The 25,664-nt window shown below is 36.6% G+C and overlaps 1 protein-coding gene across 8 annotated transcripts in view; it reads left to right on the forward strand.

Moving 5' to 3' along the window:
• LOC127835022 (mitogen-activated protein kinase kinase kinase kinase 4-like) overlaps positions 1–25,664 on the forward strand; it is a 107,282-nt gene that overhangs the window by 13,317 nt on the left and 68,301 nt on the right. For 5 of the 8 annotated variants that reach the window (XM_052361197.1, XM_052361196.1, XM_052361199.1 and 2 more), the window contains exons 5-19: positions 170–218; positions 936–997; positions 2,033–2,123; positions 4,257–4,329; positions 4,691–4,748; positions 5,372–5,426; positions 6,257–6,335; positions 7,210–7,379; positions 8,179–8,254; positions 10,229–10,511; positions 12,174–12,240; positions 13,325–13,372; positions 18,351–18,451; positions 19,276–19,457; positions 22,413–22,474. In XM_052361197.1, the coding sequence (XP_052217157.1) occupies positions 170–218; positions 936–997; positions 2,033–2,123; positions 4,257–4,329; positions 4,691–4,748; positions 5,372–5,426; positions 6,257–6,335; positions 7,210–7,379; positions 8,179–8,254; positions 10,229–10,511; positions 12,174–12,240; positions 13,325–13,372; positions 18,351–18,451; positions 19,276–19,457; positions 22,413–22,474 (1,456 nt within the window). The remainder of the gene's footprint in view (positions 1–169; positions 219–935; positions 998–2,032; positions 2,124–4,256; positions 4,330–4,690; positions 4,749–5,371; positions 5,427–6,256; positions 6,336–7,209; positions 7,380–8,178; positions 8,255–10,228; positions 10,512–12,173; positions 12,241–13,324; positions 13,373–18,350; positions 18,452–19,275; positions 19,458–22,412; positions 22,475–25,664) is intronic. The other 3 variants (XM_052361198.1, XM_052361202.1, XM_052361204.1) reach the window with 3 other exon arrangements.

Below are 25,664 nucleotides of genomic sequence, written 5' to 3' on the forward strand. Positions count from 1 at the left end.
TGTGCCTAAAGTGTCATCCCAGATTAGCCTGTGCAGTCTGCATGGGCTAATTAGGGACAGCTCTTTCTGCCTTTACTGGATTTAATGAAAAATACCATAAATCTTCCTTGATTAAACTGTGCAGACTGCTTAATGGTACATTGTGTTTGTAGTTGCTTGTTTGTTTCAGTTGGTGATGGAGTACTGTGGGGCAGGGTCTATTACAGACCTGGTCAAAGGTAGTTATTTTATGAGACCATATTTTTCATTCTTCTTAATGAAGGTTTTAATACTTAACTTTCAAAATGCTCTGCATTTGCCCGTTAGTTTGTCCTATGTAACACTTATATGTTTGCTCCATATCTCTAATAGCCTTGATTTTTATAATAATTGAATGAAATGTTGGGCATTGAGATTGAGAAAATCTTCAAAATGCATGAGTGCCTGCTTAAGGTCAAGTTCAGACTGCAAGGTGAAATGTTTGAGCCTCTATTAACATGTTAAGTCCATACATTTATCTCCTTTACCCACTTAAGGATTTGTGTCAACTTTGACACAATGTTTAGGTCATTGAGACAATGTGAAAAAGGCATGAGTCAGTCAAGCTGGCTAGAAATCAAGGCCTTGTTTTAACCCTTTACCACTTAGATAGGTATTTTGACGCATTTGTAGTCCCTTAGAAAGTTACTTTAAATTAAATACCTTTCTTACTAGATTCGAGATTTAAAGGCTTCATTTCCAACCCATAGTTACTGATGAGCAGCAAACAACATAAAACAGATTGTGAGTTACTCGCAGGCTGTTCAGGTTTTATGCTGGTTGCAAAAGCCATTTTCACTGTACTTCTTATGGATAATAATAATGGAGGAAAGGGTTCAATGTGTTTTGTGAGCTATTTCTTATACTGTAAATAACCTGATTTAGTTCTCTATTATTCTGTCATTATATGCTTTCAGCCACCAAAGGGAACTCACTGAGAGAGGAGTGGATTGCCTACGTAGCCAGAGAGATCTTGAGGGTATTTATGTCATTATCACATTGTGATATTTAAGAAATAATATTTTTATATCCTGGTTTGTTGTCGAATAACCCACAGTAAGGAGTATAGATGCGTAGGAATTAAATCATGAGTGCGAAGCACTAGTGATTTGATAACACGCATCTATACAACCATTATAGAAAAATATTATTTCGATTCTAACACGATTCTGATTGATTTGGTTTAAGCTTTAGGACGTGAACTATATTTTTCAATACTCCGCCCTTCTTAGTACAAAGTTCACTCTATAGTGACGTTATTGATGTGTACAAACATATGACGTTGTTTTCATTCATAAATATTTTGCAAATGACGTCACTTCCATTGAAAACAACAATCGTAAAAACTTAATGACGTCACGTTTATTGATGCTACTGAAAAGCTGACATGCTATAAATGTTTTCTGAATTACGCTTCCTAACCAATAACATTCTTTGTAGGTGTGGTTATGCCACTTATCACCAAATATACAATTTGTTGTTTCATTACATTTATAAACATGCTACATTTATTACATTTCTTTCAGAGCGGGTTTTAGCACGTGCATTTTACTGCAATATTTTCTTTATATATTCGGAACTATTTTCGAAACATTAAGCTCCGCCCATAAGTTATTGCAGAATAACCCTCGCTTGATTTCCTTCTTTGTCTATAGAAAACTAGTCGCGTGCCGTGTTAGAATATGTGTTTACCATCTTTATGTCCATATTCATTTGAACAACAATCAGTACAACATTCATATGAGCCTTGTTCTGGGAAATAAGGGCTTAATGCATGTGAGTTAAGTGCTGTCACAGATAAGCCTGTACAGTCGGCATGGGCATATCAGGGACAACACTTTCTGCTTACCGGTATATGGAATTTATTGATTTCATGAAGTCTTTTTGAAAGGAAATTAGTTAAAGCCAAAAATGGTGTCTCTTATCAGCCTGTGTTCACTACACAGGCTATTTTGGGACGACATTTTGTCTTTCCACATGCTGGTCACCATGTTCACCTGTGTGTTAATTTCAGGGCCTGGCACATCTTCACGGGAACCGTGTGATCCACAGAGACATCAAGGGCCAAAATGTCCTCCTTACAGACAATGCTGAAGTTAAACTAGGTGCGTGCCATAAGGATTTTCAGTTTACTGTATAAACATGGTTTTCATAATGAGATGTATGATTTAATATTTTTATGGACTTAACCAGTTCACAGAAATGTATTGCGAAACCTGTCAATTGTTTTTTCTAGGGTTTACAGTAAATGGATTGGATTATGCAGCTTTGGGCTTATGTGTATTGGTACAAATATAAACTCAATCACTGATTGACCAACTGGTTTAACCCTTAACCACTTAGATAGGTATTTTAACGTGTTGTCCCTTACAAAGTCAAATTGAATTAAAGACCTTCATTCTAGATTCAATTTTTAAAAGCTTCATTTCCAACCCTTAGATTCTGATGAGCAGCAAACAGCATAAAACCTGACCAGACTGAGAGTTACTCGCTGGCTGTTCTGGTTTAATGCTGTTTGCACATAGCCATTTTCACTTTGCCTCTTAGTGGAATAGGGCTATAGAACCTCAGAAAGCACATGTTTTATCACTAACTGTTCAGCCTATTAGCTGAGTTACTGAGAACAATAAAGGCGAGGAAGATTAGCACAACAAAAACATAAAGTTAATCGGATCACCCAAATACATGTGTTGTGTACATAGGAAGATCAACATGATCAGTCCATGCTACTATTATAAATGATGTTTTTTATATAGTTATTTTCTATGTTAGTTAAGCTTTGTATCACCGTTGATAATTAGCATTTGTTTTGGTTGTAATGATATTGATATATTATTACCAGGGATCATATTTTCCAGGAACATCAATCGGTCTGGATTTAAATGGGGAAAAAGTGTCCGACAATTTTTATCCGAAATTATGACAAATACGTTAAAATATATACCATTGATTTTGCCATTCATGAAGAGGGTATAATAATGTACAAGTTAAATTGCCTTAAGCATTTTTTTAACGGAACATATGAGTTTTCTCAATTTGTTTTATCATTAGCTTTTTCATTGTTGTTTCGGCAACTGTTTTATCTAACTTTTTATTGTTGTCAATATTATTAATCTGTGTAAGTCTATACCAATGTTTTAAATTGTTGTCGACTCGATACTAGCTTACAAACATGCACTGAACCAAACAAATGTCTGTGCGTAGGTTGGCTACTGGCAATAATAAAACCAAATAGTTCAAAAACAATTCGTGAATGTTATAGTTTGTTGTCGAATAAACCACGGCGGATAGTTAAGATGCGTAGGAATTAAATCACGAGTGCGAAGCACGAGTGATTAGAAACCACGCATCTTAACTTCCGGTCAAGGGTTATTCAACAACAAACAATGAAGTATACGAATTATTCCGATTCTAACACGATTTTTAATAAAGATTTATACAATGTATATTATTTTTCTTGTGTACTATTTTATGTGAAGTTCCGCCCATAAAATAACTTTCGGCTGTTCTGTCAATCAAAACCACAAGTTTCATTCATTTATTGCCGGATTATTACGCTGGTGGAAAATGTTTCGGCATGTTTTGTTTAGTTACAGCGCGTGCTTTCAGTGTATAAGGTCCACCCACTATTATTGCAGAATATCCAATTTTCTTCTTTGTTTATATGAAAGTTTACTGACTGTATCATGCATGAAATGCACAATTTCCACGAGGATAACATCGAGGTTTTAATCTCCAAAGTAACTGTCAACGATTTTATCGTGGACGAGCACACATTACGGACCGATAAGTGTGCTAGGTATAAGCCAGTGAAATTATTGATTGATATTGACACTGGGTTATTCACGCTTGACTAATACACAACTGCGTTCGTTGTTTGGGGTCATACGCTGGTACTAGTCGGCTGACGAGCAATATACTGGTCCTGACCGGTTTAGAGACTGCAGTGAATGGTTTATCACACCTTCGAGCTAAGAATGTAATTAGGGTATGCTAGCATGTGCACTGCGTAATCGATCTCATGACATGGGAATTTTAGCAAACAGAATCGGACCGACTCTTTGGGATTTGCAATCGGTCTTTCATGACCCCAATCGGTCTAGGACCGACAAAACCGAAAATAATATGATCCCTGATCATTATGGATTTCTTATTGTTGCATCTTTACGGTCTTCTGAAAAATGAAAGTCTGAATGCTTGTGTACTTACTCACACATGTGTGCTTGTGTTGTTTTCAGTTGATTTCGGTGTGAGTGCCCAGCTGGATAAGACGATTGGAAGGAGAAACACATTCATAGGGACGCCATATTGGTGAGAAATGTACTCCTTAGAGTTGCAGTTTTCATTATGTATGTTTTGAATGGTTGACTTGGATGAAAGGACTTTAATTTACAACATGTATGAATTGAAAGATTTTTTTAAAACATTTTATTTGTTTGCTAAATTCTATAACATTTGGTCATTTTAGCGCATGGATCAATAGGTGTACCTTATTCTATGAATGTTATGCTTTTATATAGCAATTATGATCATGTATAACATTAAATTGTACATTGTTACCCAGCTACATGTTACATCAGTACTAGATGAAGAGCTAATGTGCAGTATATTGTGTTTTAGCATAACATCATTTTGAGTTACTGTGTTGTTTACGTTGAACTTTCGTACCTAGGATGGCTCCAGAAGTAATTGCCTGTGATGAAAACCCTGACGCCACTTATGATAACAGGGTATGTACGGTTGATGAAATGGAAGTCATAGGACTATACATGACTGTTATTATTTTTTTTAGATATGATTGCTTTTTTGTCCCCTACTGGTAAAACCAGAGGGGCTTATGGTTTGCGCTCTGTCTGTCTGTCTGTCCGTCACACTTTTCTGGATCCTGCGGTAACTTTTAAAGTTCTTCATATTTTTTCAGTAAACTTGAAACATGGATAGATGTCAATATGGAGGTTATGCACGTCATTTCATTTTGTTCCTATGTCAAGAATTCTGCTTGCTATAGCAACAAATATATTTAAAACAAAAATATTTTTGGTGGAGTTACACCGGTAGGGGACAATATTGCTTGGCAATCTCTTGTTGTTCTTAATTTAACCCTATATGTATAGGTGCTCTGGAACTTTAAATGTCAGTTTATAAAGGGAAAAATCAGATTAGATTTTGAATGTGATTGAAATAAAAAGCCCTTATAATTCTATACAATATACTTTGTTGGTAACACTTTGTTATTAAAAGCTGTTACACTTGATTGTAATATTACTGACCTTACTTTTTTACACTTGTTTGTAATATTACTGACCTTACTTTTTTTACACTTGTTTATAATATTACTGACCTTGCTTTTCAGAGTGACTTGTGGTCACTAGGAATCTCTTGCATAGAAATGGCTGAAGGAAAACCACGTAAGTTGAAGCTTATATAATAATTTAGCTTAATCAAAGAGTTGTGTTACTCTCTGGGTATTTTTGTCTTCAGTTTGGTGCACTCCAAAGTCTATGAACTGCCATTCATGATTTTTTTTTTGAGATTTACCGTATTACAATTTTGTAAAAAATGAGGCATGTCAAGCAAGAACTGGGACTTCCCAGGCTGGTTCATTGGAATGCACATTATATATGGTCTTTGCTTGATATACATGGCTTACAACATTTCATGTTCATAAATATTGTTAAGGCAACTTCTAACTAATTGTTAAGTCATCATCATTCACCATCAGGGTCATACATTCTTAAGGGTGACAGATTAAACCAGAAATATAGGCATTGGTGTTGTGCTTGTCTGATTTTGCATTTGCAAGGAAGATTTACATACCTTTGAAGATTTTATTCGCAATATACTCATAAGGCTTTAAAATAACAATATAAAAATGTTATTTTATTGATATTTTTTATATAAGTCAGCTTATTGGGGAATCCTGGTTTATTATGTCACAATCATGTTGATCTCTGTTGAGTCCAACTGGCACAATTCTGTGGGTGTTGCCTGATGTCCCTTGATGGAACAAATCAAGAACAAGATTTACAATGTAGAATCTGAGATTTCCCATAGAGGCATTATAATGTTAAGTAGATAAAATATTCAATCCATAACAAAATGTTGTTAAATTTGTTGTAAGTGAATGTACTTCCATTACCAGCTCATATATACTATTATTATTATTGATATAAATATTTATATCTGGAGCACTGGTCTGATGGTACATATACATGTTGGTGTGTTTTATCTATTCCAGCACTCTGTGATATGCACCCAATGAGGGCCTTATTTCTCATCCCCAGGAACCCACCCCCTCGCCTCAAGTCTTCAAAATGGTGAGCAACCTCAGAACTCTTGTAACACAGTTTATAGTTGGTTGATGTTTTTAAGCTTTCCAAGAGGGGAGTCATAAAGTTGCTGCTTTGTCAGTCTGTCAGAATTATGATTTTTGACGGAGTTAAGTTTTCGTGGGTCTCAAGCGTTATGTCCTGTTAATTGTGTATGTCCTAGTATATTCTATTCTGAGATCTCAGACACTTATAATCCAAATTTGATGAAACTTAAGATGCAGCATCCCTAAACAGTTGACCTGCTGATCAGGTAGTTCAGATCCAAAGATTTTTCAGGGACTTATCGCCCTTTCATTATTAATATGTATGTTTTTGTTTCTGCATGAGTTTCCAGACATGTAATGATCCCATTTTGACAAAGCTTGGTCAGCAGCCCTTATAATGTGGACAAGCTCATCCTTCCAGGACTAATACTTTTTAATGAAGTTGTTGCCCTTTGATTAATAATATGTTGATGCTTGTTTTGGCACAAGTTCTCAGACTATCAACGATCTGAATTTGATGAAACTTGGTTTAATCCTTTACCACTTAAATACATATTTTTATGCATTTTTAGTCTCTTAAAAAAGTTAAATTTAAGACGTTTCTTACTAGATTCAAGTTGATAGGCTTCATTTCCATCCCTAAGATACTGATGAGCAGCAAACAGCATAAAACCTGAACAGACTGCGAGTTACTTGCAGGCTTCCCTGGTTTTATGCTGTTTGCACAAAGCCATTTCACAAGACCTTCCCGCACATTTTTGTCAGGTTGTTTGGATGAAAGATTTTTCAGAAAGTTATGCACAATTTCCCGGAGCAAGGCTCATATTTTTTATATCAATGACACTAACTTACCCTTCCCCCCCTTCCTCTCACAGGTCATCTCGGTTCCACAATTTCGTGGAGACCTGCCTGCTGAAGGACTACACCCAGCGCCCCAACACGGAGCAACTGCTGAAGCATCCGTTCATCCGTGACCAGCCCACGGAGAGGCAGGTCCGCATACAGCTCAAGGACCACATAGACAGACACAAGAAGAACAAGAAAAGTAGGGGCTGGGTTTAGGCTTGGTTTTGTGTTGGCATTTCTTTTGTTTGGATTATTCTTGTTTTTTCTTTACATTATTATCTTCTGGGTTAATGTCTGTTTGGATGAAAATTCATTCATTTATGAAAATCATTCATTTATCAACAGGCACAAGAAGAACAAGAAAAGTGAGCATGCATTTATTTGAAACAATTTCATTTTCATAAATATTGTTGAGGCAACTAATAACCATTTGTGATGGTCAAGTTATCATCACTCACATGTTTAATCATAGATTCTTAGCTGATAGATTAATGGGAAATATGGCAAGGGCGCATAGACCAGCTGATTTTGAATTTGCAAGAAATTATGATTTGTATGTGTGGACCTAGTTTTCAATAGTTTGGAGAGATAGGTTCGCTTACAACTCAAGGACCATAATAACCACACAAGATTAACAAGGAAAATAGGCATGCAGCTGGGGTTTGGGTCTAGGCTTGACATTTCTTTATTCAAAATCATTTTGTTTACATAATTTCTTATCTCAATCCCACTGAACTTACCCTTATCCTCCTGCGTACAACTCAAGGACCATTTCGACTCACACAAGGAGAACAAGACAAGTAGACCTTTAGAGAGGGGTTGAGTTGGGGCTTGACATTTGAGCCTGCCTCAGGAAAAAATGAGATTTTGACACATGTGCATAAAGTGTCATCTTCTATTAGCTTGTGCAGTCTGCACAGACTAATCAGGGATGACTTTTTCTGCTTGTTCCCGAAATGGTGAAAAAAAACAATGGTAGTTTTGTATTTGTGTTTCAGTTGAGGACCATGACACAGAGTATGAGTATGAGGGGAGTGATAACGAGGAGGAGGAGGAAAAACCAGGCGAACCCAGGTGAGGCAAACCGCTATGGTCTCTTACAGTCTTTCAAGACTATGAACATACCCACATAATCTGACCTCAATTTGAACTTAACAAATGAATTTTATCTATCAACACTTTCAACTCACCCATATCTAAAGCTTTTGAAATAAAATGTGAAATTTGTTATCATTGTGAGGTCTGGATAAGCAACACACTTGTCCTGCCTAGTGATCCTCACGTTTCAGAATTACATGCCCTTAAAGTAAGCCCCCTGCCCTCTCCGTTGCTATATGTCATCACCATAAGGGTACATGTTAAAAATATTTTACATGCCCATTTATCTACATTCTCTGAATTATGTGCTCTTGAAATAAAGATGTTATGAGATTGTGGAGAGAAGTACTTCTAGATTTCTATAGTAAATGAATTTTCTCCTGAATTTCATCAAAGCCATAAAGTGTAGCTGTTGAAAACACCATTTCCATGCCCAGTGATTCACACAATTCTGAGTTAAGTGCCGTTAAACATAGCTATTTTTATGACAGAAGCATAAAATGCTCAAAGTTTCTGGAGAAAACTGCAGGCACGGTTCTCAAGGGATTGAATTTAAATTGGAAATATATAATCACAATTAGGTGAAGATCACATTCATATTTATGCCCCCCTTCGAAGAAGAGGGGGTATATTGCTTTGCTCATGTCGGTCGGTCGGTCTGTCAGTCTGTCGGTCCGTCCACCAGGTGGTTGTCAGACGATAACTCAAGAACGCTTGGGCCTAGGATCATGAAACTTCATAGGTACATTGATCATGACTCGCAGATGACCCCTATTGATTTTGAGGTCACTAGGTCAAAGGTCAAGGTCACGGTGACCCGAAATAGTAAAATGGTTTTTGAATGATAACTCAAGAACGCATACGCCTAGGATCATGAAACTTCATGGGTAGATTCATCATGACTTGCAGATGACCCCTATTGATTTTGAGGTCACTAGGTCAAAGGTCAAGGTCAAGGTGACCCGAAATAGTAAAATGGTTTCCGGATGATAACTCAAGAATGCACACACCTAGGATCATGAAACTTCATGGGTAGATTGATCATATTTTGCAGATGACCCCTATTGATTTTGAGGTCACTAGGTCAAAGGTCAAGGTCACGGTGACCCGAAATAGTAAAATGGTTTTCGGATGATAACTCGAGAACGCATACGCCTAGGATCATGAAACTTCATAGGTAGATTGATCATGACTTGCAGATGACCCCTATTGATTTTGAGGTCACAAGGTCAAAGGTCAAGGTCATGGTGACCTGAAATAGTAAAATGATTTTCGGATGATAACTCAAGTACGCTTTTGCCTAGGATCATGACACTTCATAGGTACATTGATCGTGACTCGCAGATGACCCCTATTGATTTTAGGTCACTAGGTCAAAGGTCAAGGTCACAGTGACAAAAATCGTATACACTCAATGGCTGCCACTACAACGGACAGCCCATATGGGGGGCATGCATGTTTTACAAACAGCCCTTGTTTTCATTCTACTTGTTCCTTAGTTGCATGCCCCTAGGTTATATTACCATCAAGAAAGACATTTTGATGGAAGGAAAAGTAGAAATGTTTTAAGGTTATGGAGCAAACTCTGTCCCTAATTCTCACTCCATTGCATTTTTACTTCAAATGTGTCATCACCATGAAGTGTGAATTGCAAGGCACAGTTTTCACCTGCAGGGATCCATTTTACTTCTTAATGATGTGCCCTTGAACTTAGCAATGGGCCATGCTGATCTGTCAAAGTGTTGCGCAGCGCAAGTATTGTAATGTTCTTTTGTGACAAAGCTTAAGTTGTTTTTGCTTTTATTGTACATTGTAAAATGTTCAGTAAATATTGTTTAAAAATTCCAGGAATCTTGAAATTAAAGTTCCTTTGGCTATGTGAAAAATGACAATAATACTGTAAAAAACATGTGGATTTTTGACTTAGTTTTTAAGTACATTCTGTTTCAGTTCCATCTTACAAATTGGTCCAGGGGAGTCCACTCTACGTCGGAACTTCCAGCGAATTCAGGAGCACGAGTCAAAGTCTCCATATGCAGTGCCAAATGCCAACCCTCGCCCAGTCATTGCAGGTCAGCCTGGGCCAGCCTCGGCCCGGGCGCATGAGCGCAACCCTGACAGGCCACATAGCCACCACCATCATCAGCAGCAGCCTCACCCGCAGCAACAACAGCAGCAGCATCGGCCTACGTCTGCTGGGCAGGCACAGAGACCGGTCTCAAGCCAGTTTCAGGTAGAAATATTGGCCCATATGAAGCAAATTCTTATTTTCTTTGCTCAACTCAGAACATGAGGTTTGAGTTTCAAATCAGCTGAATATTGAGAACATCAGGCAGCTTACAAACAATTTCAAATCTCAGCTATAAGAATGTGCACTTTGCCCCGTTGGTGCAAAAAGGTACCATGTGACATGGAAATTAGAAGGCACATGCTACCATGTGACATGGAAATTAGAAGGCACATGCTACCATGTGACATTGAAATAAGAAGGCACATGCTACCATGTGACATTGAAATAAGAAGGCACATGCTACCATGTGACATGGAAATTAGAAGGCACATGCTACCATGTGACATTGAAATAAGAAGGCACATGGTACCATGTGGCATTGAAATTAGAAGGCACATGCTACCATGTGACATTGAAATTAGAAGGCACATGCTACCATGTGACATTGAAATAAGAAGGCACATGGTACCATGTGACATTGAAATTAGAAGGCACATGCTACCATGTGACATTGAAATTAGAAGGCACATGCTACCATGTGACATTGAAATAAGAAGGCACATGCTACCATGTGACATTGAAATTAGAAGGCACATGCTACCATGTGGCATTGAAATAAGAAGGCACATGCTACCATGTGACATTGAAATAAGAAGGCACATGCTACCATGTGACATTGAAATTAGAAGGCACATGCTACCATGTGACATTGAAATAAGAAGGCACATGCTACCATGTGACATTGAAATAAGAAGGCACATGCTACCATGTGACATTGAAATAAGAAGGCACATGGTACCATGTGACATTGAAATAAGAAGGCACATGGTACCATGTGACATTGAAATAAGAAGGCACATGCTACCATGTGACATTGAAATAAGAAGGCACATGCTACCATGTGACATTGAAATAAGAAGGCACATGCTACCATGTGACATGGAAATAAGAAGGCACATGGTACCTTTTTGCTCCAAATGGGCCACATATTCCTCTTTAAACTCATGGCTCAGTTGGACCCTTTACTGAACAAAAAGCTTCAATGAACACCAAATCAAGCATCGTGGTTTACCTCCATTAAAAAAAAAATGAAAAAGAAGTTTAGTCAAAATATGGTCTTCAGTATGTTCGTTATACAAGGCTATTATGTATCAATCCTTTGTTGCCTTGAGGGCCATGTTGGATTGACACATCTTCATAGCACTGTTGTTTTTTTATGTCACTTTTGACAAAACGTCACTTTCAGCTTTTATGATATATTTTGTTTGAAGAAAGTATCTTCTTAGCAAAATTTCAGTTTAAGCTGAAAGTGTCATCCCTGATTAGCCTGTCCGGACTGCACAGGCTTATCTGGGATGACACTTTACGCACATGCATTAAACTCCCTTTTTACAGAGCAGGGGACTACAGACACATCATAATGAGGAGCTAAAGGTTAAAGGTTTGGGTTTAAGCACTGAAGGTCATACATCTTATTTAGAAAAAACATGTAGTTTGTTTTCAGTATAAGTCAAATACTTGCTTAGTGTATGTCAGTGAATCATTGTATAAGTTCTTTCATGTTGAAGCAAGTGTGAAAGGCTTATCAGGGAATGCACTTAACGGGCATGCATTAAGCCCAGTTTTTTCCCCGAATGAGTCTTAGATATTAGCGTGTATTTGCAGCAGCCAGCAGTGCGGCACGCAGTTCATGAACAGTTACCCAATAAACCTATGCAGCCTAGGATCACAGGTGAGTCACACAGATCAGATTAAGTGTTTTTTTTCCTTAATTTGGAAAAGTACCTGTACCATACAAATTGGAAAAAAACTAGCGCCCAAAACTCTGATATTGGGAAAATGTGTGTCGTGAAGTCTTCCGATTTTGGGAATTATGGGTCTTTTTAATTATTTGGTATAAATTGCACAAATCATTTTGCTGGAAAAGTGCATTGTCAGTGCTCATTTTATTTGTTAACTTGCAGATATTGCGCTTTTAGAAAAAAGTTGACAAAATTTTCCTTTCTTTAGGAAATGTTTCAGACGGCAGTTTTGTAGTTTTTCCTCAATTGGGAAAGTACGTTTTAAGGGTACTTTATAAAGAAAGAAAAATGTTAGTTTTGTTGCATATATTCTTTTATTCTCAATAAAAATCTGCTAATTCAAGATTTTATCACTGACGATAGAGATTTATTTAAGTTAGCTTGACCTGCAAATCGGTTTATCAATCAGTCCTAGTGTTGTGAACACTATCTTTTGACTCATAAACAACCATTTTAATAAATAAATACTCCATTTTAGTTTGAAATATATAGTGTTCTACCAAACATGTGGTACTTCATAAATAATATGTTACAATGTATTGAATGACTTAAGAGTGTATTAATATCTCATGCAGAGGTAGTGGGGGCTTACATTAATTATTTTTTGATTTCTGATGCATGCTCTTTGACATATTTTTTGTTGTTGTAATGCTATAAACTGTAAGCACATGAAAACCATTATCAGTTTAAAAATTTATTTTTCCCTGGTGTGAAAAAAACACACATACAAACACAATTAGATCAGCTTTGATTTAATTTGTATTAAAAGATTTATAAATCAATATTAATGTTTGTTTTGTGTTGATTTACTTAACATAGGAATCCCTTTAAGAGACACAATCCCATTCTGCTGGTATCAAACTTAAAAAAAGTTATGTTGTGATTATGTTTTCTGACAAAATTCCCCACAAGTTACAATTTGATACTATCACTTTTAATGTGTTTTCAATTTGCATTTTTCTCCAGCTTTCATTGTTGTTCTTGCTAATACAAGTTGCTATGTTGTTATTGAAGACCAGGGGAAACAAAGCGAAGATAAAACTGCGGACCTAGCCCCTGAAGGTTGTGTCATACAAACCTGTACATTTTATGAACTTGTTTGGTTTTAAATTAGCATTTAGCAAAAAGTGCTTGTGCGCTAACATAATAAATTTTTGCTTCACTAGCTAGTGTTTGCTTTTACAATTTAAAAATGCAAGACATTTTTACAGGCTTTAAACCTCTAGCTGTTTATAAGCGAGTGTTTTTTAGCGAATGTTCTGGGAAAACTGGGCTTAATGCATCAAGTGTTGTATCAGATAGCCTGTGCAGTCTGCAGAGGCTAATCAGGGACCTCACTTTCTGGCTACACTGCATTTATGTTTACAAAATACTTCAATTGAACGAAAAATTTCATTAAAAGCGACGCTTTTAAGTGTCGCCCCTGATCAGCATGTGCGGACTGCACAGGCTAATTTGAGACAACACTTGATGCACATGCATTAAGCCTAGTTTTACCAGAATGAGCCTCATTTTATAACATGCAGCTTATCAGGTTCCCTTTCTCTTTGACTTTTTCATTGAAATATGCATTCCAAATCCGATCAACTGTCCATAAAATGTACATGAGTGGCATCAAAAAAAATGTAGATTAGCACAGCATATCAGTCCTGGCACTTACATTTACTAATGAACTAGCACAAGACTTTGTCATCTTGAAGACTGGTTGTAAGACTGTGGTATATACAAACAATTTAGTAGCAGATAGGGTAGTATTGTATAAACCAACTGTTCTTACACAAGTAAGCAGTGCTTCCTAGTAGTCTGTGCATGATCCAGACTTATCCAGTGTTTCCTCGCAGCCCTTTGTGGTTGGCTCTTGGGGGCTTTGAATTGGGAAAAATAATCCCCAGAATACTAACATCAAAGTATCTTGTGTGCCATTATTGTATCAGTATTGTTTATTGAATTTAAACATGTGTTATTGTTATTGCCAATTTAGCTATTAAGTGTAAATATGTAACTGTGTCTATTACATTTATGTCATTTATCAGGGGTGACTACGAATCAAGATATTGAGTTGGTTGATTTCTGTAAAAGTTGTTCCCCTTGACAATTCTTATCACAATCTTAGATTTCTGTACAGTTTTCTCTCTAGTTTGGGGTGTTTTGCCTGTTCTTTGCTAAACAGGTTATTGTTTTCTCAATATAAGTAAAGCATGTGAGAATTACAATCAGACATCTATATTGAATACAGTCATTGTTATGTGATAGGAAAGTTTAAACTGTTCAATTTTGTTGGACTATTTTAGTATTTATGGTTTTTTTCAAATTTATGTTACAATGAAAATCCTTTTAATGTCACAAACAGTCAACGGGCAATCACCAATACCTGAAGAAGATGCATTTCATAAACCTGTACAAGAACAACTTTAAATGTATTATTATGTAATGGCAGTTGCATGTGCAATGGTAAGTGGCTTAGCTGAAGTAGAATTGAAAAGAACTGTGCTTTTGCTACTGTGAACAAAGTAAGATTTTCCTTTACACAATTGTGTTTGTTATATGCAGTAATCTTTTACAAAGAATGTTATTTCAGCCTTGTGATATTACCAATTATGATTGGAAAAATTACTTAGGAAAACATCTGATATTCCCCTGCCAAGGGCGGAGGAATGTAGAATTGATGTTTGTCTGGCTGTCAGTCTGTCCATCTGTCCGTCTGTCACAAAATTTATTATTGGCAGGAGGATATCAATTTTAAGAATTCGCTTGTTTTCTCATGATTTTAAATGCTTAGATTGTATTGTCAGTCTGTACATAATTATGACACACACAAAGTGATGTGGGAATACTTGGTAATTAATATTAAGATTAGTTGATATGTAATAGTGCTCACCTAATATATTGATAGCATTTTGAAAACACATTTCATTTGCATGCAAAATTATATGCTTAGCATAATCTTCTTAATGTTACCTCAGACTCCATCATTGTCACTGTTAATATTCAATAGAACTTCAGTAGCAAATTCTTTGCAGTAAACATGTGTTGTGAAAATAAATGTACATCTTAATAAACATCTAATCATTTGAATTTTGTAAATGAAAAAATCATTATTTTTGCCATGTAACTGCTAAAACCTAGTTGTGTGTTAGTTTTAAGTTGTTTTTAATACATTGTTTTTTTTTAATAAAAAAGATTTGATGAAAAGATGCGTAAAACAGAATTGTGTGTTTCTCACATTTTTAGCTTACCAGAGCACAACGTGCTCATGAAGAGCTTTTGTGATCGCCTTTTGTCCGTCTTGCGTCGTCCGTCGACAACATTTTGCCTTGTGAACACTCTAGCGGCCACATTTATGCCCGATCTTCATGAAACTTGGTCAGAACATTTGTCCCATTGATACCTCGACTGAGTTCAAAACTGGGTCATGCTGGTTCAAAAACTAGGTCACTAGGTCAAAAAAAGAAAAAACCTTGTGAACACTGTAGAAGTCACATTTGATGCCAAATCTTCATGTAACTTTGTCAATTTTTTTTCTAAATGATATGTTGGTTGAGTTCAAAAATGGTTCCGGTCCGTTGAAAAACATGGCCGCTAGGGGGCGGGGCAGTATTCCTTATATGGCTATAGAGAAACCTTGTGAACTTTCTAGAAGTCACAATTTTTGCCCAATCATCATGAAACGTGGTGGAAAGATTGGTTTCATTGATATCTCGGACAAGTTCGAAAATGGTCCAGATCGGTGAAAAAACATGGCCCCCAGGGGGCCGGGCAGTTTTCTCTATATGTATATAGTGAAAACATGTGAACACTCTAGAAGTCACATTTTTGGTCCAATGTTCATGAAATTTGGTCAGAACATGTCTTTTCTGGATATGACAGTTGAGTTCGAAAATGGTTACGTTTGCTTGAAAAACATGGCTGCCAAGGGGCGGGGCATTTTTCCTTATATGGCTATATATGACTATAGTAAAATCTTGTTAACACTCTAGAGGCCACATTTATTGTCCAATCTTCATGAAATTTGCTCAGAAGATTTTTTTCAATGATATCTTGGATGAGTTAAAAAATGGTAACCTTTGCTTGAAAAACATGGCTGCCAAGGGGCGGGGCATTTTTCCTTATATGGCTATATATGGCTATAGTTAACACTCTAGAGGCCACATTTATTGTCCAATCTTCATGAAACTTGGTCAGAAGATTCATGCCAATAATATCTTGGACGAGTTCGAAAATGATGCCGGTTGGTTAAAAAATATGGCCACCAGGGGGCAGGGCATTTTTCCTTATATGGCTATAGTAAAACCCTGTCAACACTCTAGAGGCCACATTTATTTCCAATCTTCATGAAATTTGGTCAGAAGATTGGTCTCAATGATATCTTGGATGAGTTCAAAAATAATTATGTTTGCTTGAAAAACATGGCTTCCAAGGGGCGGTCTTCATGAAAATTGGTCAGAAGATTTGGCCCAATAATATCTTGTTATTTCAGGTGAGCGACTTTGGGCCTTTCAGGCCCTCTTGTTTTTATAAAGGTCCTAAGACTTTTTCATTGAGGCTATACATATATGCATGCTTTTAGTTGTGACATAAAATAAAAAGGGGAAATAATATTGTGTCATAGATTTGCATGTTGGTTGTATGAAACACAGATTTGTAATCTTTTCTACAGAAACTGTATTTTACACCAAGTACTGGTTTAGTTGTGTAATTGTAAGAAATGGATGATCCCCCTAAATTGTGTTTGTAAAGGAACTTGAAGTTGTATATTGTACAAGCCCAATGTTTTTTGGTTTCTCAGACATTTTTGAAAAAGCTGTTTTTTGAAAATTATATATTTTAAGTTATAAATAAATGAACAATCAATAAATTCACAAACAATTTAATGAAATTTAGACTAGTAATACATAATTTGTTTTGTTATAAAAGTGTTAGAGATTTGCACCTTATATGGTACTTACCCTGTCAAATTGTTACATATTTTAGAATGATAAGTTGACATGAAAAACATTTGTATCAAGAATATTAATTGTGTAAAAGACTAGCGTCTATGTCTATTCTTAATTCCTAAGTCCATAAATGGGTAGTTTAGTACAAGTCTAGGCCCACGTGATATAATAGCAATCAATCTTAAATGTTTAACTGATAGCATGTAAACAAATTACACAACGGTATTATATTGTTCACATTAACATGTTATATCCCAGTTTTGGTGACATTTGGATAAATGTTGATCACACATGGATACATAACTACATATGAGTCATGCACTTGGACAAAAGGGGGCTTAATGAATGTGCGTAGAGTGTCGTCCCAGATAAGCATGTGCAGTCTGCAGAATGTGCGCAAATTGTCGTCCCAGATAAGCATGTGCAGTCCGCAGAATGTGCGCAAAGTGTCGTCCCAGATAAGCATGTGCAGTCCGCAGAATGTGCGCAAAGTGTCGTCCCAGATAAGCATGTGCAGTCCGCAGAATGTGCGCAAAGTGTCGTCCCAGATAAGCATGTGCAGTCCGCAGATGCATATAAGGGACTACACGTTCTGCCTAGACTAGATTTTTGTTTAGCAGAAACTTTCATTAAATGATAAAAGTGGAAAAGGATGTCCCTTATTAGCCTGTGTGGACTGCACAAGCTTATGTGGGACGACACTTTCAGCACAGACTCTGGAATGACTCTTAAAGCACAGACATTAACCCTTACAGCGCTGGAACCGAATTTTAAAGGCCTTTGCAAACAGTTTGGATCCAGATGAGACGCCACAGAACGTGGCGTCTCATCTGGATCCAAACTGTTTGCTATTCTGATAGTATTCTTTGAAAAAAAATGAAAATATATGCTTATTTTAGAAATTCAGCAGACGACATTTTAGCAGACAACAAATTTCCCAGCATCCAAAGCGTTAAAGCACAGACATTAAACTATGAATTCCAACAACTAGGCTCATATCTACCACGCTTAGAAATGATATCAGTAAGACTTAAGTGTGAAAATAATTTTGAAATGAATATTATATCCATCGCCCATCAATATAACATCAATCAGTCGTGTTTCAGAAGTGCGTCACATAGCCCCGTCCCAACACCAAGGGTCTCCACATGAAGTGAGGAACTCTCCATACCGGCCACCAACACAACCCACCCCTACCAAACCAGAGGTATATTTAACACTTCCCCACTCAGAAGCAAAATATAAATGGCTATATGCAAACAGATTAAACCAGAACAGCCCCTGAGTAACTCGGAATCATTTTGCTCCCCCTTTTCCCACCACAATTTGTCGCAACCGGGGATATGTATTACAAACAAATCGGATATTTACTGACGTATTTTTTTTATAATTAAAAATCAGAAATTGTCAAATTTAAGTGCTGACTAAAAAAATGACGAAATTTGTGTGGTGACAAAAATAAATGGTTTCACAGTATTATTGAATATGATGAACAATCCCAATCAGCAAACAAATTAGTCTAGATCGGAAAAATTTTGACTAAATGCCTGTGTGTAAAATGTTGTCCTAAATAAGAGTGTGCAGTCTGCTCAGGCCTTTTAGAGACATCACTATCAGCTTGTATGGAATCTTTTGTTTGAAGATTGTCTCTTATGTCTCATATAAACGACCACTGCAGACGCCGGAAAGTGTTGTCCCTGTTAAGTCTGTGCTTCACTGATACGACACTTTACAAGCATGGATTAACACTTTCCCACTTAGAAGCTAAGTGAAAATGGCTATGGGCAAACAGCATAAAACCAGAACAGCCTGTGAGTAACTCGCAGTCTGTTCAGGTTTTATGCTGTTTGCTGCTCATCAGTATCTAAAAGTTGAAACGGAAACCTTTAAAACTTGGATCTTGTAAGAAGGGCCTTTAATTAAATGTATCTTTCTAAGTGACTACAAATGCATGAAAATACAAATGTATGTGGTAAAGGGTTAAGCCTTGTGTCTCCAGAGAGAGTTTCAAATGCCCCATGTTGTTCACAGGACCTGGATGTGTTGGCTGCCCACCTGAACCAGCTCGGAGCAGAGATCAGGCCTCCTGCCCGTACCGTGGTGCTGGCCGAGGACATCAGCTCTGATGAGGATGAGGAGGACGAGGATGAGGAGGAGGTGGGGGCAGGAGACCGTGATGGAACACTTCCAGCGTCTGAACCGGCCAGACCTTTGTGAGTAGCTTCTGGTCAATTAGCAGGGTTTTTTTTCCATCCCACATCATGCATGTATTGACAATGTCTGCAGTATAAACAAAGGTGGAAATCACCTCTTGTTGAAAATAGGAAAACATAATGTTGTAAAATGATAGCATTTGATATTATTATGTCCATTTAATGCTTCGCGTGTTGTTGTTTTCGGAAAAAAAACCTGGACAACAGGTTAATGTTTTTGGTTTAATTAGCCTTGTTACATATCCATGTATATATCAAGGCCAGGGCTGCTCTTGCTTGGTTCAAATCTGCTTTTCCCTATATGTTTTTCCCTATATGCTTTTGCCTTTTTTTTGGCCACCTAGAAATATTATCCATTTTTTAGCCATTCTTAAGTAAAAATCTTCAATGTGTATACACTGCATTTACATAGTATATCTTAACCAACAATTACAATCCAAACAAAAGAATAGTTACTATATTTATGCCCCCCTTCGAAGAAGAGGGAGTATATTGCTTTGCTCATGTCGGTCGGTAGGTCGGTCGGTCGGTCCGTCCACCAGGTGGTTTCCAGATGATAACTCAAGAACGCTTGAAGGATCATGAAACTTCATAGGTACATTGATCATGACTCGCAGATGACCCCTATTGATTTTGAGGTCACTAGGTCAAAGGTCAAGGTCACAGGTGAAGGTCACAGTTACTGGAAATAGGCATTATAAGGATTTAGCATGGTTCAAACAAGGGAAACAACTACGGTTTATGCATGTTCTTTTTATTACAGATTTGCCTCCCTTTAGTTCATTCAAAATCTCATTTTACAGCAGCGATTCCTAATCTGACCTGTAAATGAGCCCCATATTTACTGCCAGTGCTAGGTTACCTTTTCCCATTTGATCATTCTTATGTATTGGTATTGTAATGCTGCTACTGCTGCTGCTACTGCTACTGCTACTACTACTACTACTACTACTACTACTACTACTACTACTACTACTACTTCTACTACTACTACTTCTACTTTGAGTTTTTTTATGCCCCCGAAGGAAGGCATATAGTGATCGGAATGTCCGTCCGTCCGTCCGTCACACTTTGCGTTTAGGTTTCGAAAAATGCACATAACTTCTATGTCCCTTCAGATAGCAATTTTATATTTGGCATGCATGTGTATATGGACAAGGCCTTTCCATACGCACACAAATTTTGACCCCTGTGACCTTGACCTTGAACTAAAGGTCCGCGTTTAGATTTCGAAATCTGCGTTTAGGTTTTAAAAAAAGCTCATAACTTCTATCAAGTGTTTATAGAGGGCATAAGTCATCCTATAGTGACAGCTCTTGTTTTATTGTGGATTAGCGCAATAACTAAGGAATTTCTTATATTACTTAATTAGTATGTTCATTTGTTATATGGGCTGTAAAAACTGAGAGATCATCAATTGTCACCATAATTGTTAATAGCAAATAAATAATAATTAATATTGACGCCCCGCTAGACAATTGCAAAAAATGTGTCATGAGACTCAGGGGTTATAGAGGATTAAAAAAATAGGGCCTACAAAATTCACCCCAGGGGGGGGGGGGGACAAAAGTGTGTTTGGCTCACGGCCTATATGGAACACATATATACTTAGAATCAAACCAAATAAACCTGCTAGCTTTGAAAACTGCTTCCATTATGATGACACTTCTAATGGTAGCACATGGGAAATACAAGTATGCTTTTCATTACTTGGCAAATACTGCTTTCTGATTGCATAATAAATTCATTTAAAGCCTGGTAGACTCCACCAAGGGGAGGAGCTATGGGTTGACTGGCTAGATCTCTGGAATAATTTTCCAAGTATGCATGTTTGAGATGCAGCGCATATTGGTTTAAGATTTGGTAACTTTCAAAGTTGGTACCAAACATGGGGCTTGTTACAAAGCCTTTTTAGGGGAGAAGGTCTTTTCCTTCCCTGAGGTGGTTCTTAAAATATTTCGATAATTATGATGAAAACTTACAACGGTAGTAATTCATTACTGTTTTAATCAAAGTACTCAAAGTACTGGTGGGGCGATTTTGCTCAAATTTTTCGGTCGTTAAAACACTTTACACCTTGATGCCAACCAATCACCTTTTTTGAAGAAAACAGATGGAAGTAAGGAAGGCTGACCATGGAGACAGGCTGTCAACATTATATGATTTAGCTATTGGGGTTAAATGTAAATGCTTTTTGAAACAAGTGTTTGTCGTATTTGCCAATTGATAGCTAAACTGCGAAGATATAATACACTTACCCAGTTCCAAACTTGACATAGATCTGATAAAGACAAGCATTTTTAATTAGTACAGTAAGGTTTGTGGATCATTATTGTCTAAGTACACGGGCCTCCGTGTGTCAAAGTATAATGTTATATAATCCATTGAGTATCAAGTAAGATACGGCAAATGTTAGTTTTTGAACAATCGGATACTAAAGGTCAATGTCAACCAGGGGTCAAGGTAAAAAAAGTAAACAGAAAGGATTTTTTTCCAAAGGGGTGTAACGTCGAAGAATTAAGTAAATCCATTCAATAATAGGGAAAAAAAGTATAACCTTCATGGTACTCAAACCCACGACCCCGTGCTTAACAGTATCTTGCTGTACCGACTGAGCTAGCCGGACGAACACAGTAATCTTCGCAAAAGTATAATTAAAAAAAATCAAAGAATTTCCTATAGCTTTGACATCTTCTGATAGGTCATTATGTGCAACGGACAATACCTATGTATTTTGTCACAGTGTTTTTTGTGGCGCATTAATCATCAGATTGGAGCTATTTTGCTTGCGAATGCAGAATCTGGAGATGCGAAGTGGTTGGATGCAGAAACGGACTGATTTCTTTGGTTTACGTTTATAATGTTACCTCTGGGGTGAATTGCAGAAGGCAATCGCCCCAAAAATAATTCAAATATTTTGTTGTTGCTGGATCAATGTGTTTTTGTCCTTTTCAGACCACCGGAGGGATACAATGAGAATACTCTGAAAACACTGTCTTCCATGGTTGTACATGAAGGTATGTACCTTGAATTTCACATTTTAGTTGTATGTCCCTTTGATTTCACATTTTAGATGTATGTCTCTTTGATTTCAGATTTTAGTTAAGTCTCTTTCATTTCGCATTTAAGTTGTATATCCCTTCGATTTCACTTTTTAGTTGTATATCCCTTCGATTTCACATTTTAGTTGTATGTCTCTTTGATTTCACATTTTAGTCGTATGTCCTATTGATTTCACATCATGGTTCGACATTAACTTTTTTTACAGCAAGACCATTGGACCGGCTTCTCTTAAAATTTACTAGCCTGAATCTGATGTTTACTAGACCATAAATGACGTAGCAAATGAACACAATTGTGTCATGTAACTGTTTAATCTGGATTTATCAGTAAATAATCAGGGAAAACCAGAACGTTATTTTGATGCATAAAGTGCTGCAACAATATACTGGTTTATTATATACCTGTTTAACGCATTTAACAAAATACAGGTTGTATCAATCGTTGAAATAAGAAATCCCGTATTACGCTACTCGCTGTTTCCAATTCCGTATTACCATACTAGCCGGACTACTTTGACCCATTTAATGACGTCACATTCCGCGCATAAATATTTTATATTACAACATATTTTACGTAGTATATCGTGTGACGTCATTTCTGTGATGAAACACAATAGTTTTATCTAAACTCTCTGCAATTTAAGGACCTGTCGGATGTGGTGTTTTTTAACAGTAAACTATTTGTTAAAGATATCGAACGAATTTAAAACATATTTTGGAGTGTGTGTTTATTATGCTTAAATGTTGATTTCCATAGGAATACAATAAAATAGTGTGGTTTAAACTAAGTTTCGATAAAGACTTGGAAGAATAGAAGTGGAAGTGCATATTGTTTCAACGTTTTTGTTTCAAACATCAGATTAAAGTTGTCAACTTAATTGTTATACACATTGGATTAACGATGGCATTAAGGTAAGCGTGTCGGAAACCTGTGTTTTCCCGGTTCGAATGTTTGAACGTTAATTTACATAAACTGTATTCATACGCGTCTAAAAAACTATGGCGTACCATTTTAGTCATTGTTTTGTCAGTTTTGTTAAAGTAAACAATACGTTAACTGTTTTCGTTAGTTGTTGTATATAATTTTAATAAAATGAATATTATGCTAGTCAATTGTTCCAAGAGTTTGTATCACTCTTGTGGCCTGTGCTATTTCGCATCACACTCGAGGCTCTGCCTCTCGTGTGATACGTCATCACACAATCCACTCGAGTGATACAAACTCTTGGAACAATTGACTAGCGTAATATTCCGTATATATCGGTATATATCGCAATACGCAATCGGCATATTATATTGCGATACGATTTTCATCATACCGGTACGTAAATTTTACAAAAATTAATCCACTTTTCGTCTAGAAAAGCCATGATATAAAGGTAAACAAAACAAAGCGGTGTTTAGTAAAAATAAATTGTTACGTAAAAATAGCATTCTAAAAAGTCTATTATACGGAGTAGCGTTGTAACATGGGAGCATTCGTTTGATGCTTTTGAAAAATTATCGTTGAATTAATTACGGACAACTGTAACTGGTTCGTTCGATTCTGAAATGAGCATTATTAAATTTATAATCCGAATTTCGGAAACACGCTTCCAAATTTTAATGCTAACGTGACAATAAAAAATTATAGCGTCAAATAAAAAGTGCTTTATCCTTTGTCTCAATAAAAAGCGCGCAAAAGTTATGCAGACATGTAGAACGTTGCATGGAAAGTGTGGGTGTATTTGTGTTGTATAAAAACGGGAACATCACGTCATGCGATTTACGCATGTTCAGTGGAAACAAACCCGCCCCGATTTGACGTTATTTCATCACATCTTTAAATAGTAACCAATGCCAAAATGTATTTGATACTTAAGAAAATTGGCGAATGTTTGTGTTTCTTGTTATTCTTTAGCACTTTTATACCAAATATTTACCAGAATTTGCTTTAAAACTGGAATGTACGGGATTTTCAGGTAATTGGCGAGTTATACTTCTGGTACAAGTTAGCAATATATTGCGATATATTGCAATACGGGTTTTTGAACTGACAATATATTGCAATACGCTTTTTGGCGTATTGCTGCAGCACTAGATGCATAGAGTAAACAGCTTTTGCTTTTCTTCGTCAAGTTCAAGCCATGGGAACTCAATTTTCCATTTAGGATAAAATTGACGTTTTCGTTTTTCTTAATATTTACGTTTCCTGTCAGTTTTACCATCGGATTCTTCTTTATTAACTGATTTGTCAGACGAAAATCTGAACTTGAACAAAGCCATTTTTTACATTACATTATCTCGTCTGCTACGCCAAAATGTTTACATTGACGATACTGATTTTCGATAGAAGTGGTAACAAACATGAAAAGTTTTACAACACTGCAGAATATCATTAATATTCTCGACAACTTAACCAATGGAAAAAAGCAATATCTGCGGGATGCCCTCCTTCGCGTCTAAAAATAGCGATGAATCATGTGAATGCTCCGCGTTTATTTATATACGCTAGTTTTGTTCTGATGTTAATAACGGATACAAGAGTAATTTTACACATTACGAAAAAAGGTTTTTACAGCAGTTAGTTATAGTTCTATGAATCAGTGTAGATTTCTTTATGTACGACCAGCAGTTTTACTAGCCCGACCACCGATCTTACTAGACAATGTCTGTCGGACGTGCCTTAGTGTTGAACCCTGCACATTTTAGTTGTATTCCACTAACTTCAAAGTCAATGATAGTTGTATGTCTCTTTAACTTCCAATGATAGTTTTGTGTCCCTTTATCTTAAAATGATTGCTGTAAATCTTTTTAACTTCAATTGATAGCTGTATTTTCTGTAATTTCCAAATATAGTTGTATTTCCATTTAGTTCCAAATGATGGTTGTATGTCCATTTAACTTCAAATGATATTTGTGTATCTTTTTGACTTTAAATAATAGCAGTAAATAGCTGTATGCCCCTTTAACTGCAAATGATAGTTGTATGTCTCTTTAACTCCAAATGATAGTTTTGTGCCTCTAACTCCAAATGATAGTTTTATGTCCCTTTAATTTCAAATGATATTTGTATGTCTCTTTAACCTCCAAATTATAGCTCTATGTCCCATTCCCCTGCAAATGATAGTTGTATGCCCCTTTAACTTCAAATGATAGTTGTATG

The sequence above is a fragment of the Dreissena polymorpha genome, chromosome 6 (assembly GCF_020536995.1).
Source record: "Dreissena polymorpha isolate Duluth1 chromosome 6, UMN_Dpol_1.0, whole genome shotgun sequence".
In the NCBI taxonomy this organism is placed as follows: Eukaryota; Metazoa; Mollusca; class Bivalvia; order Myida; family Dreissenidae; genus Dreissena; species Dreissena polymorpha.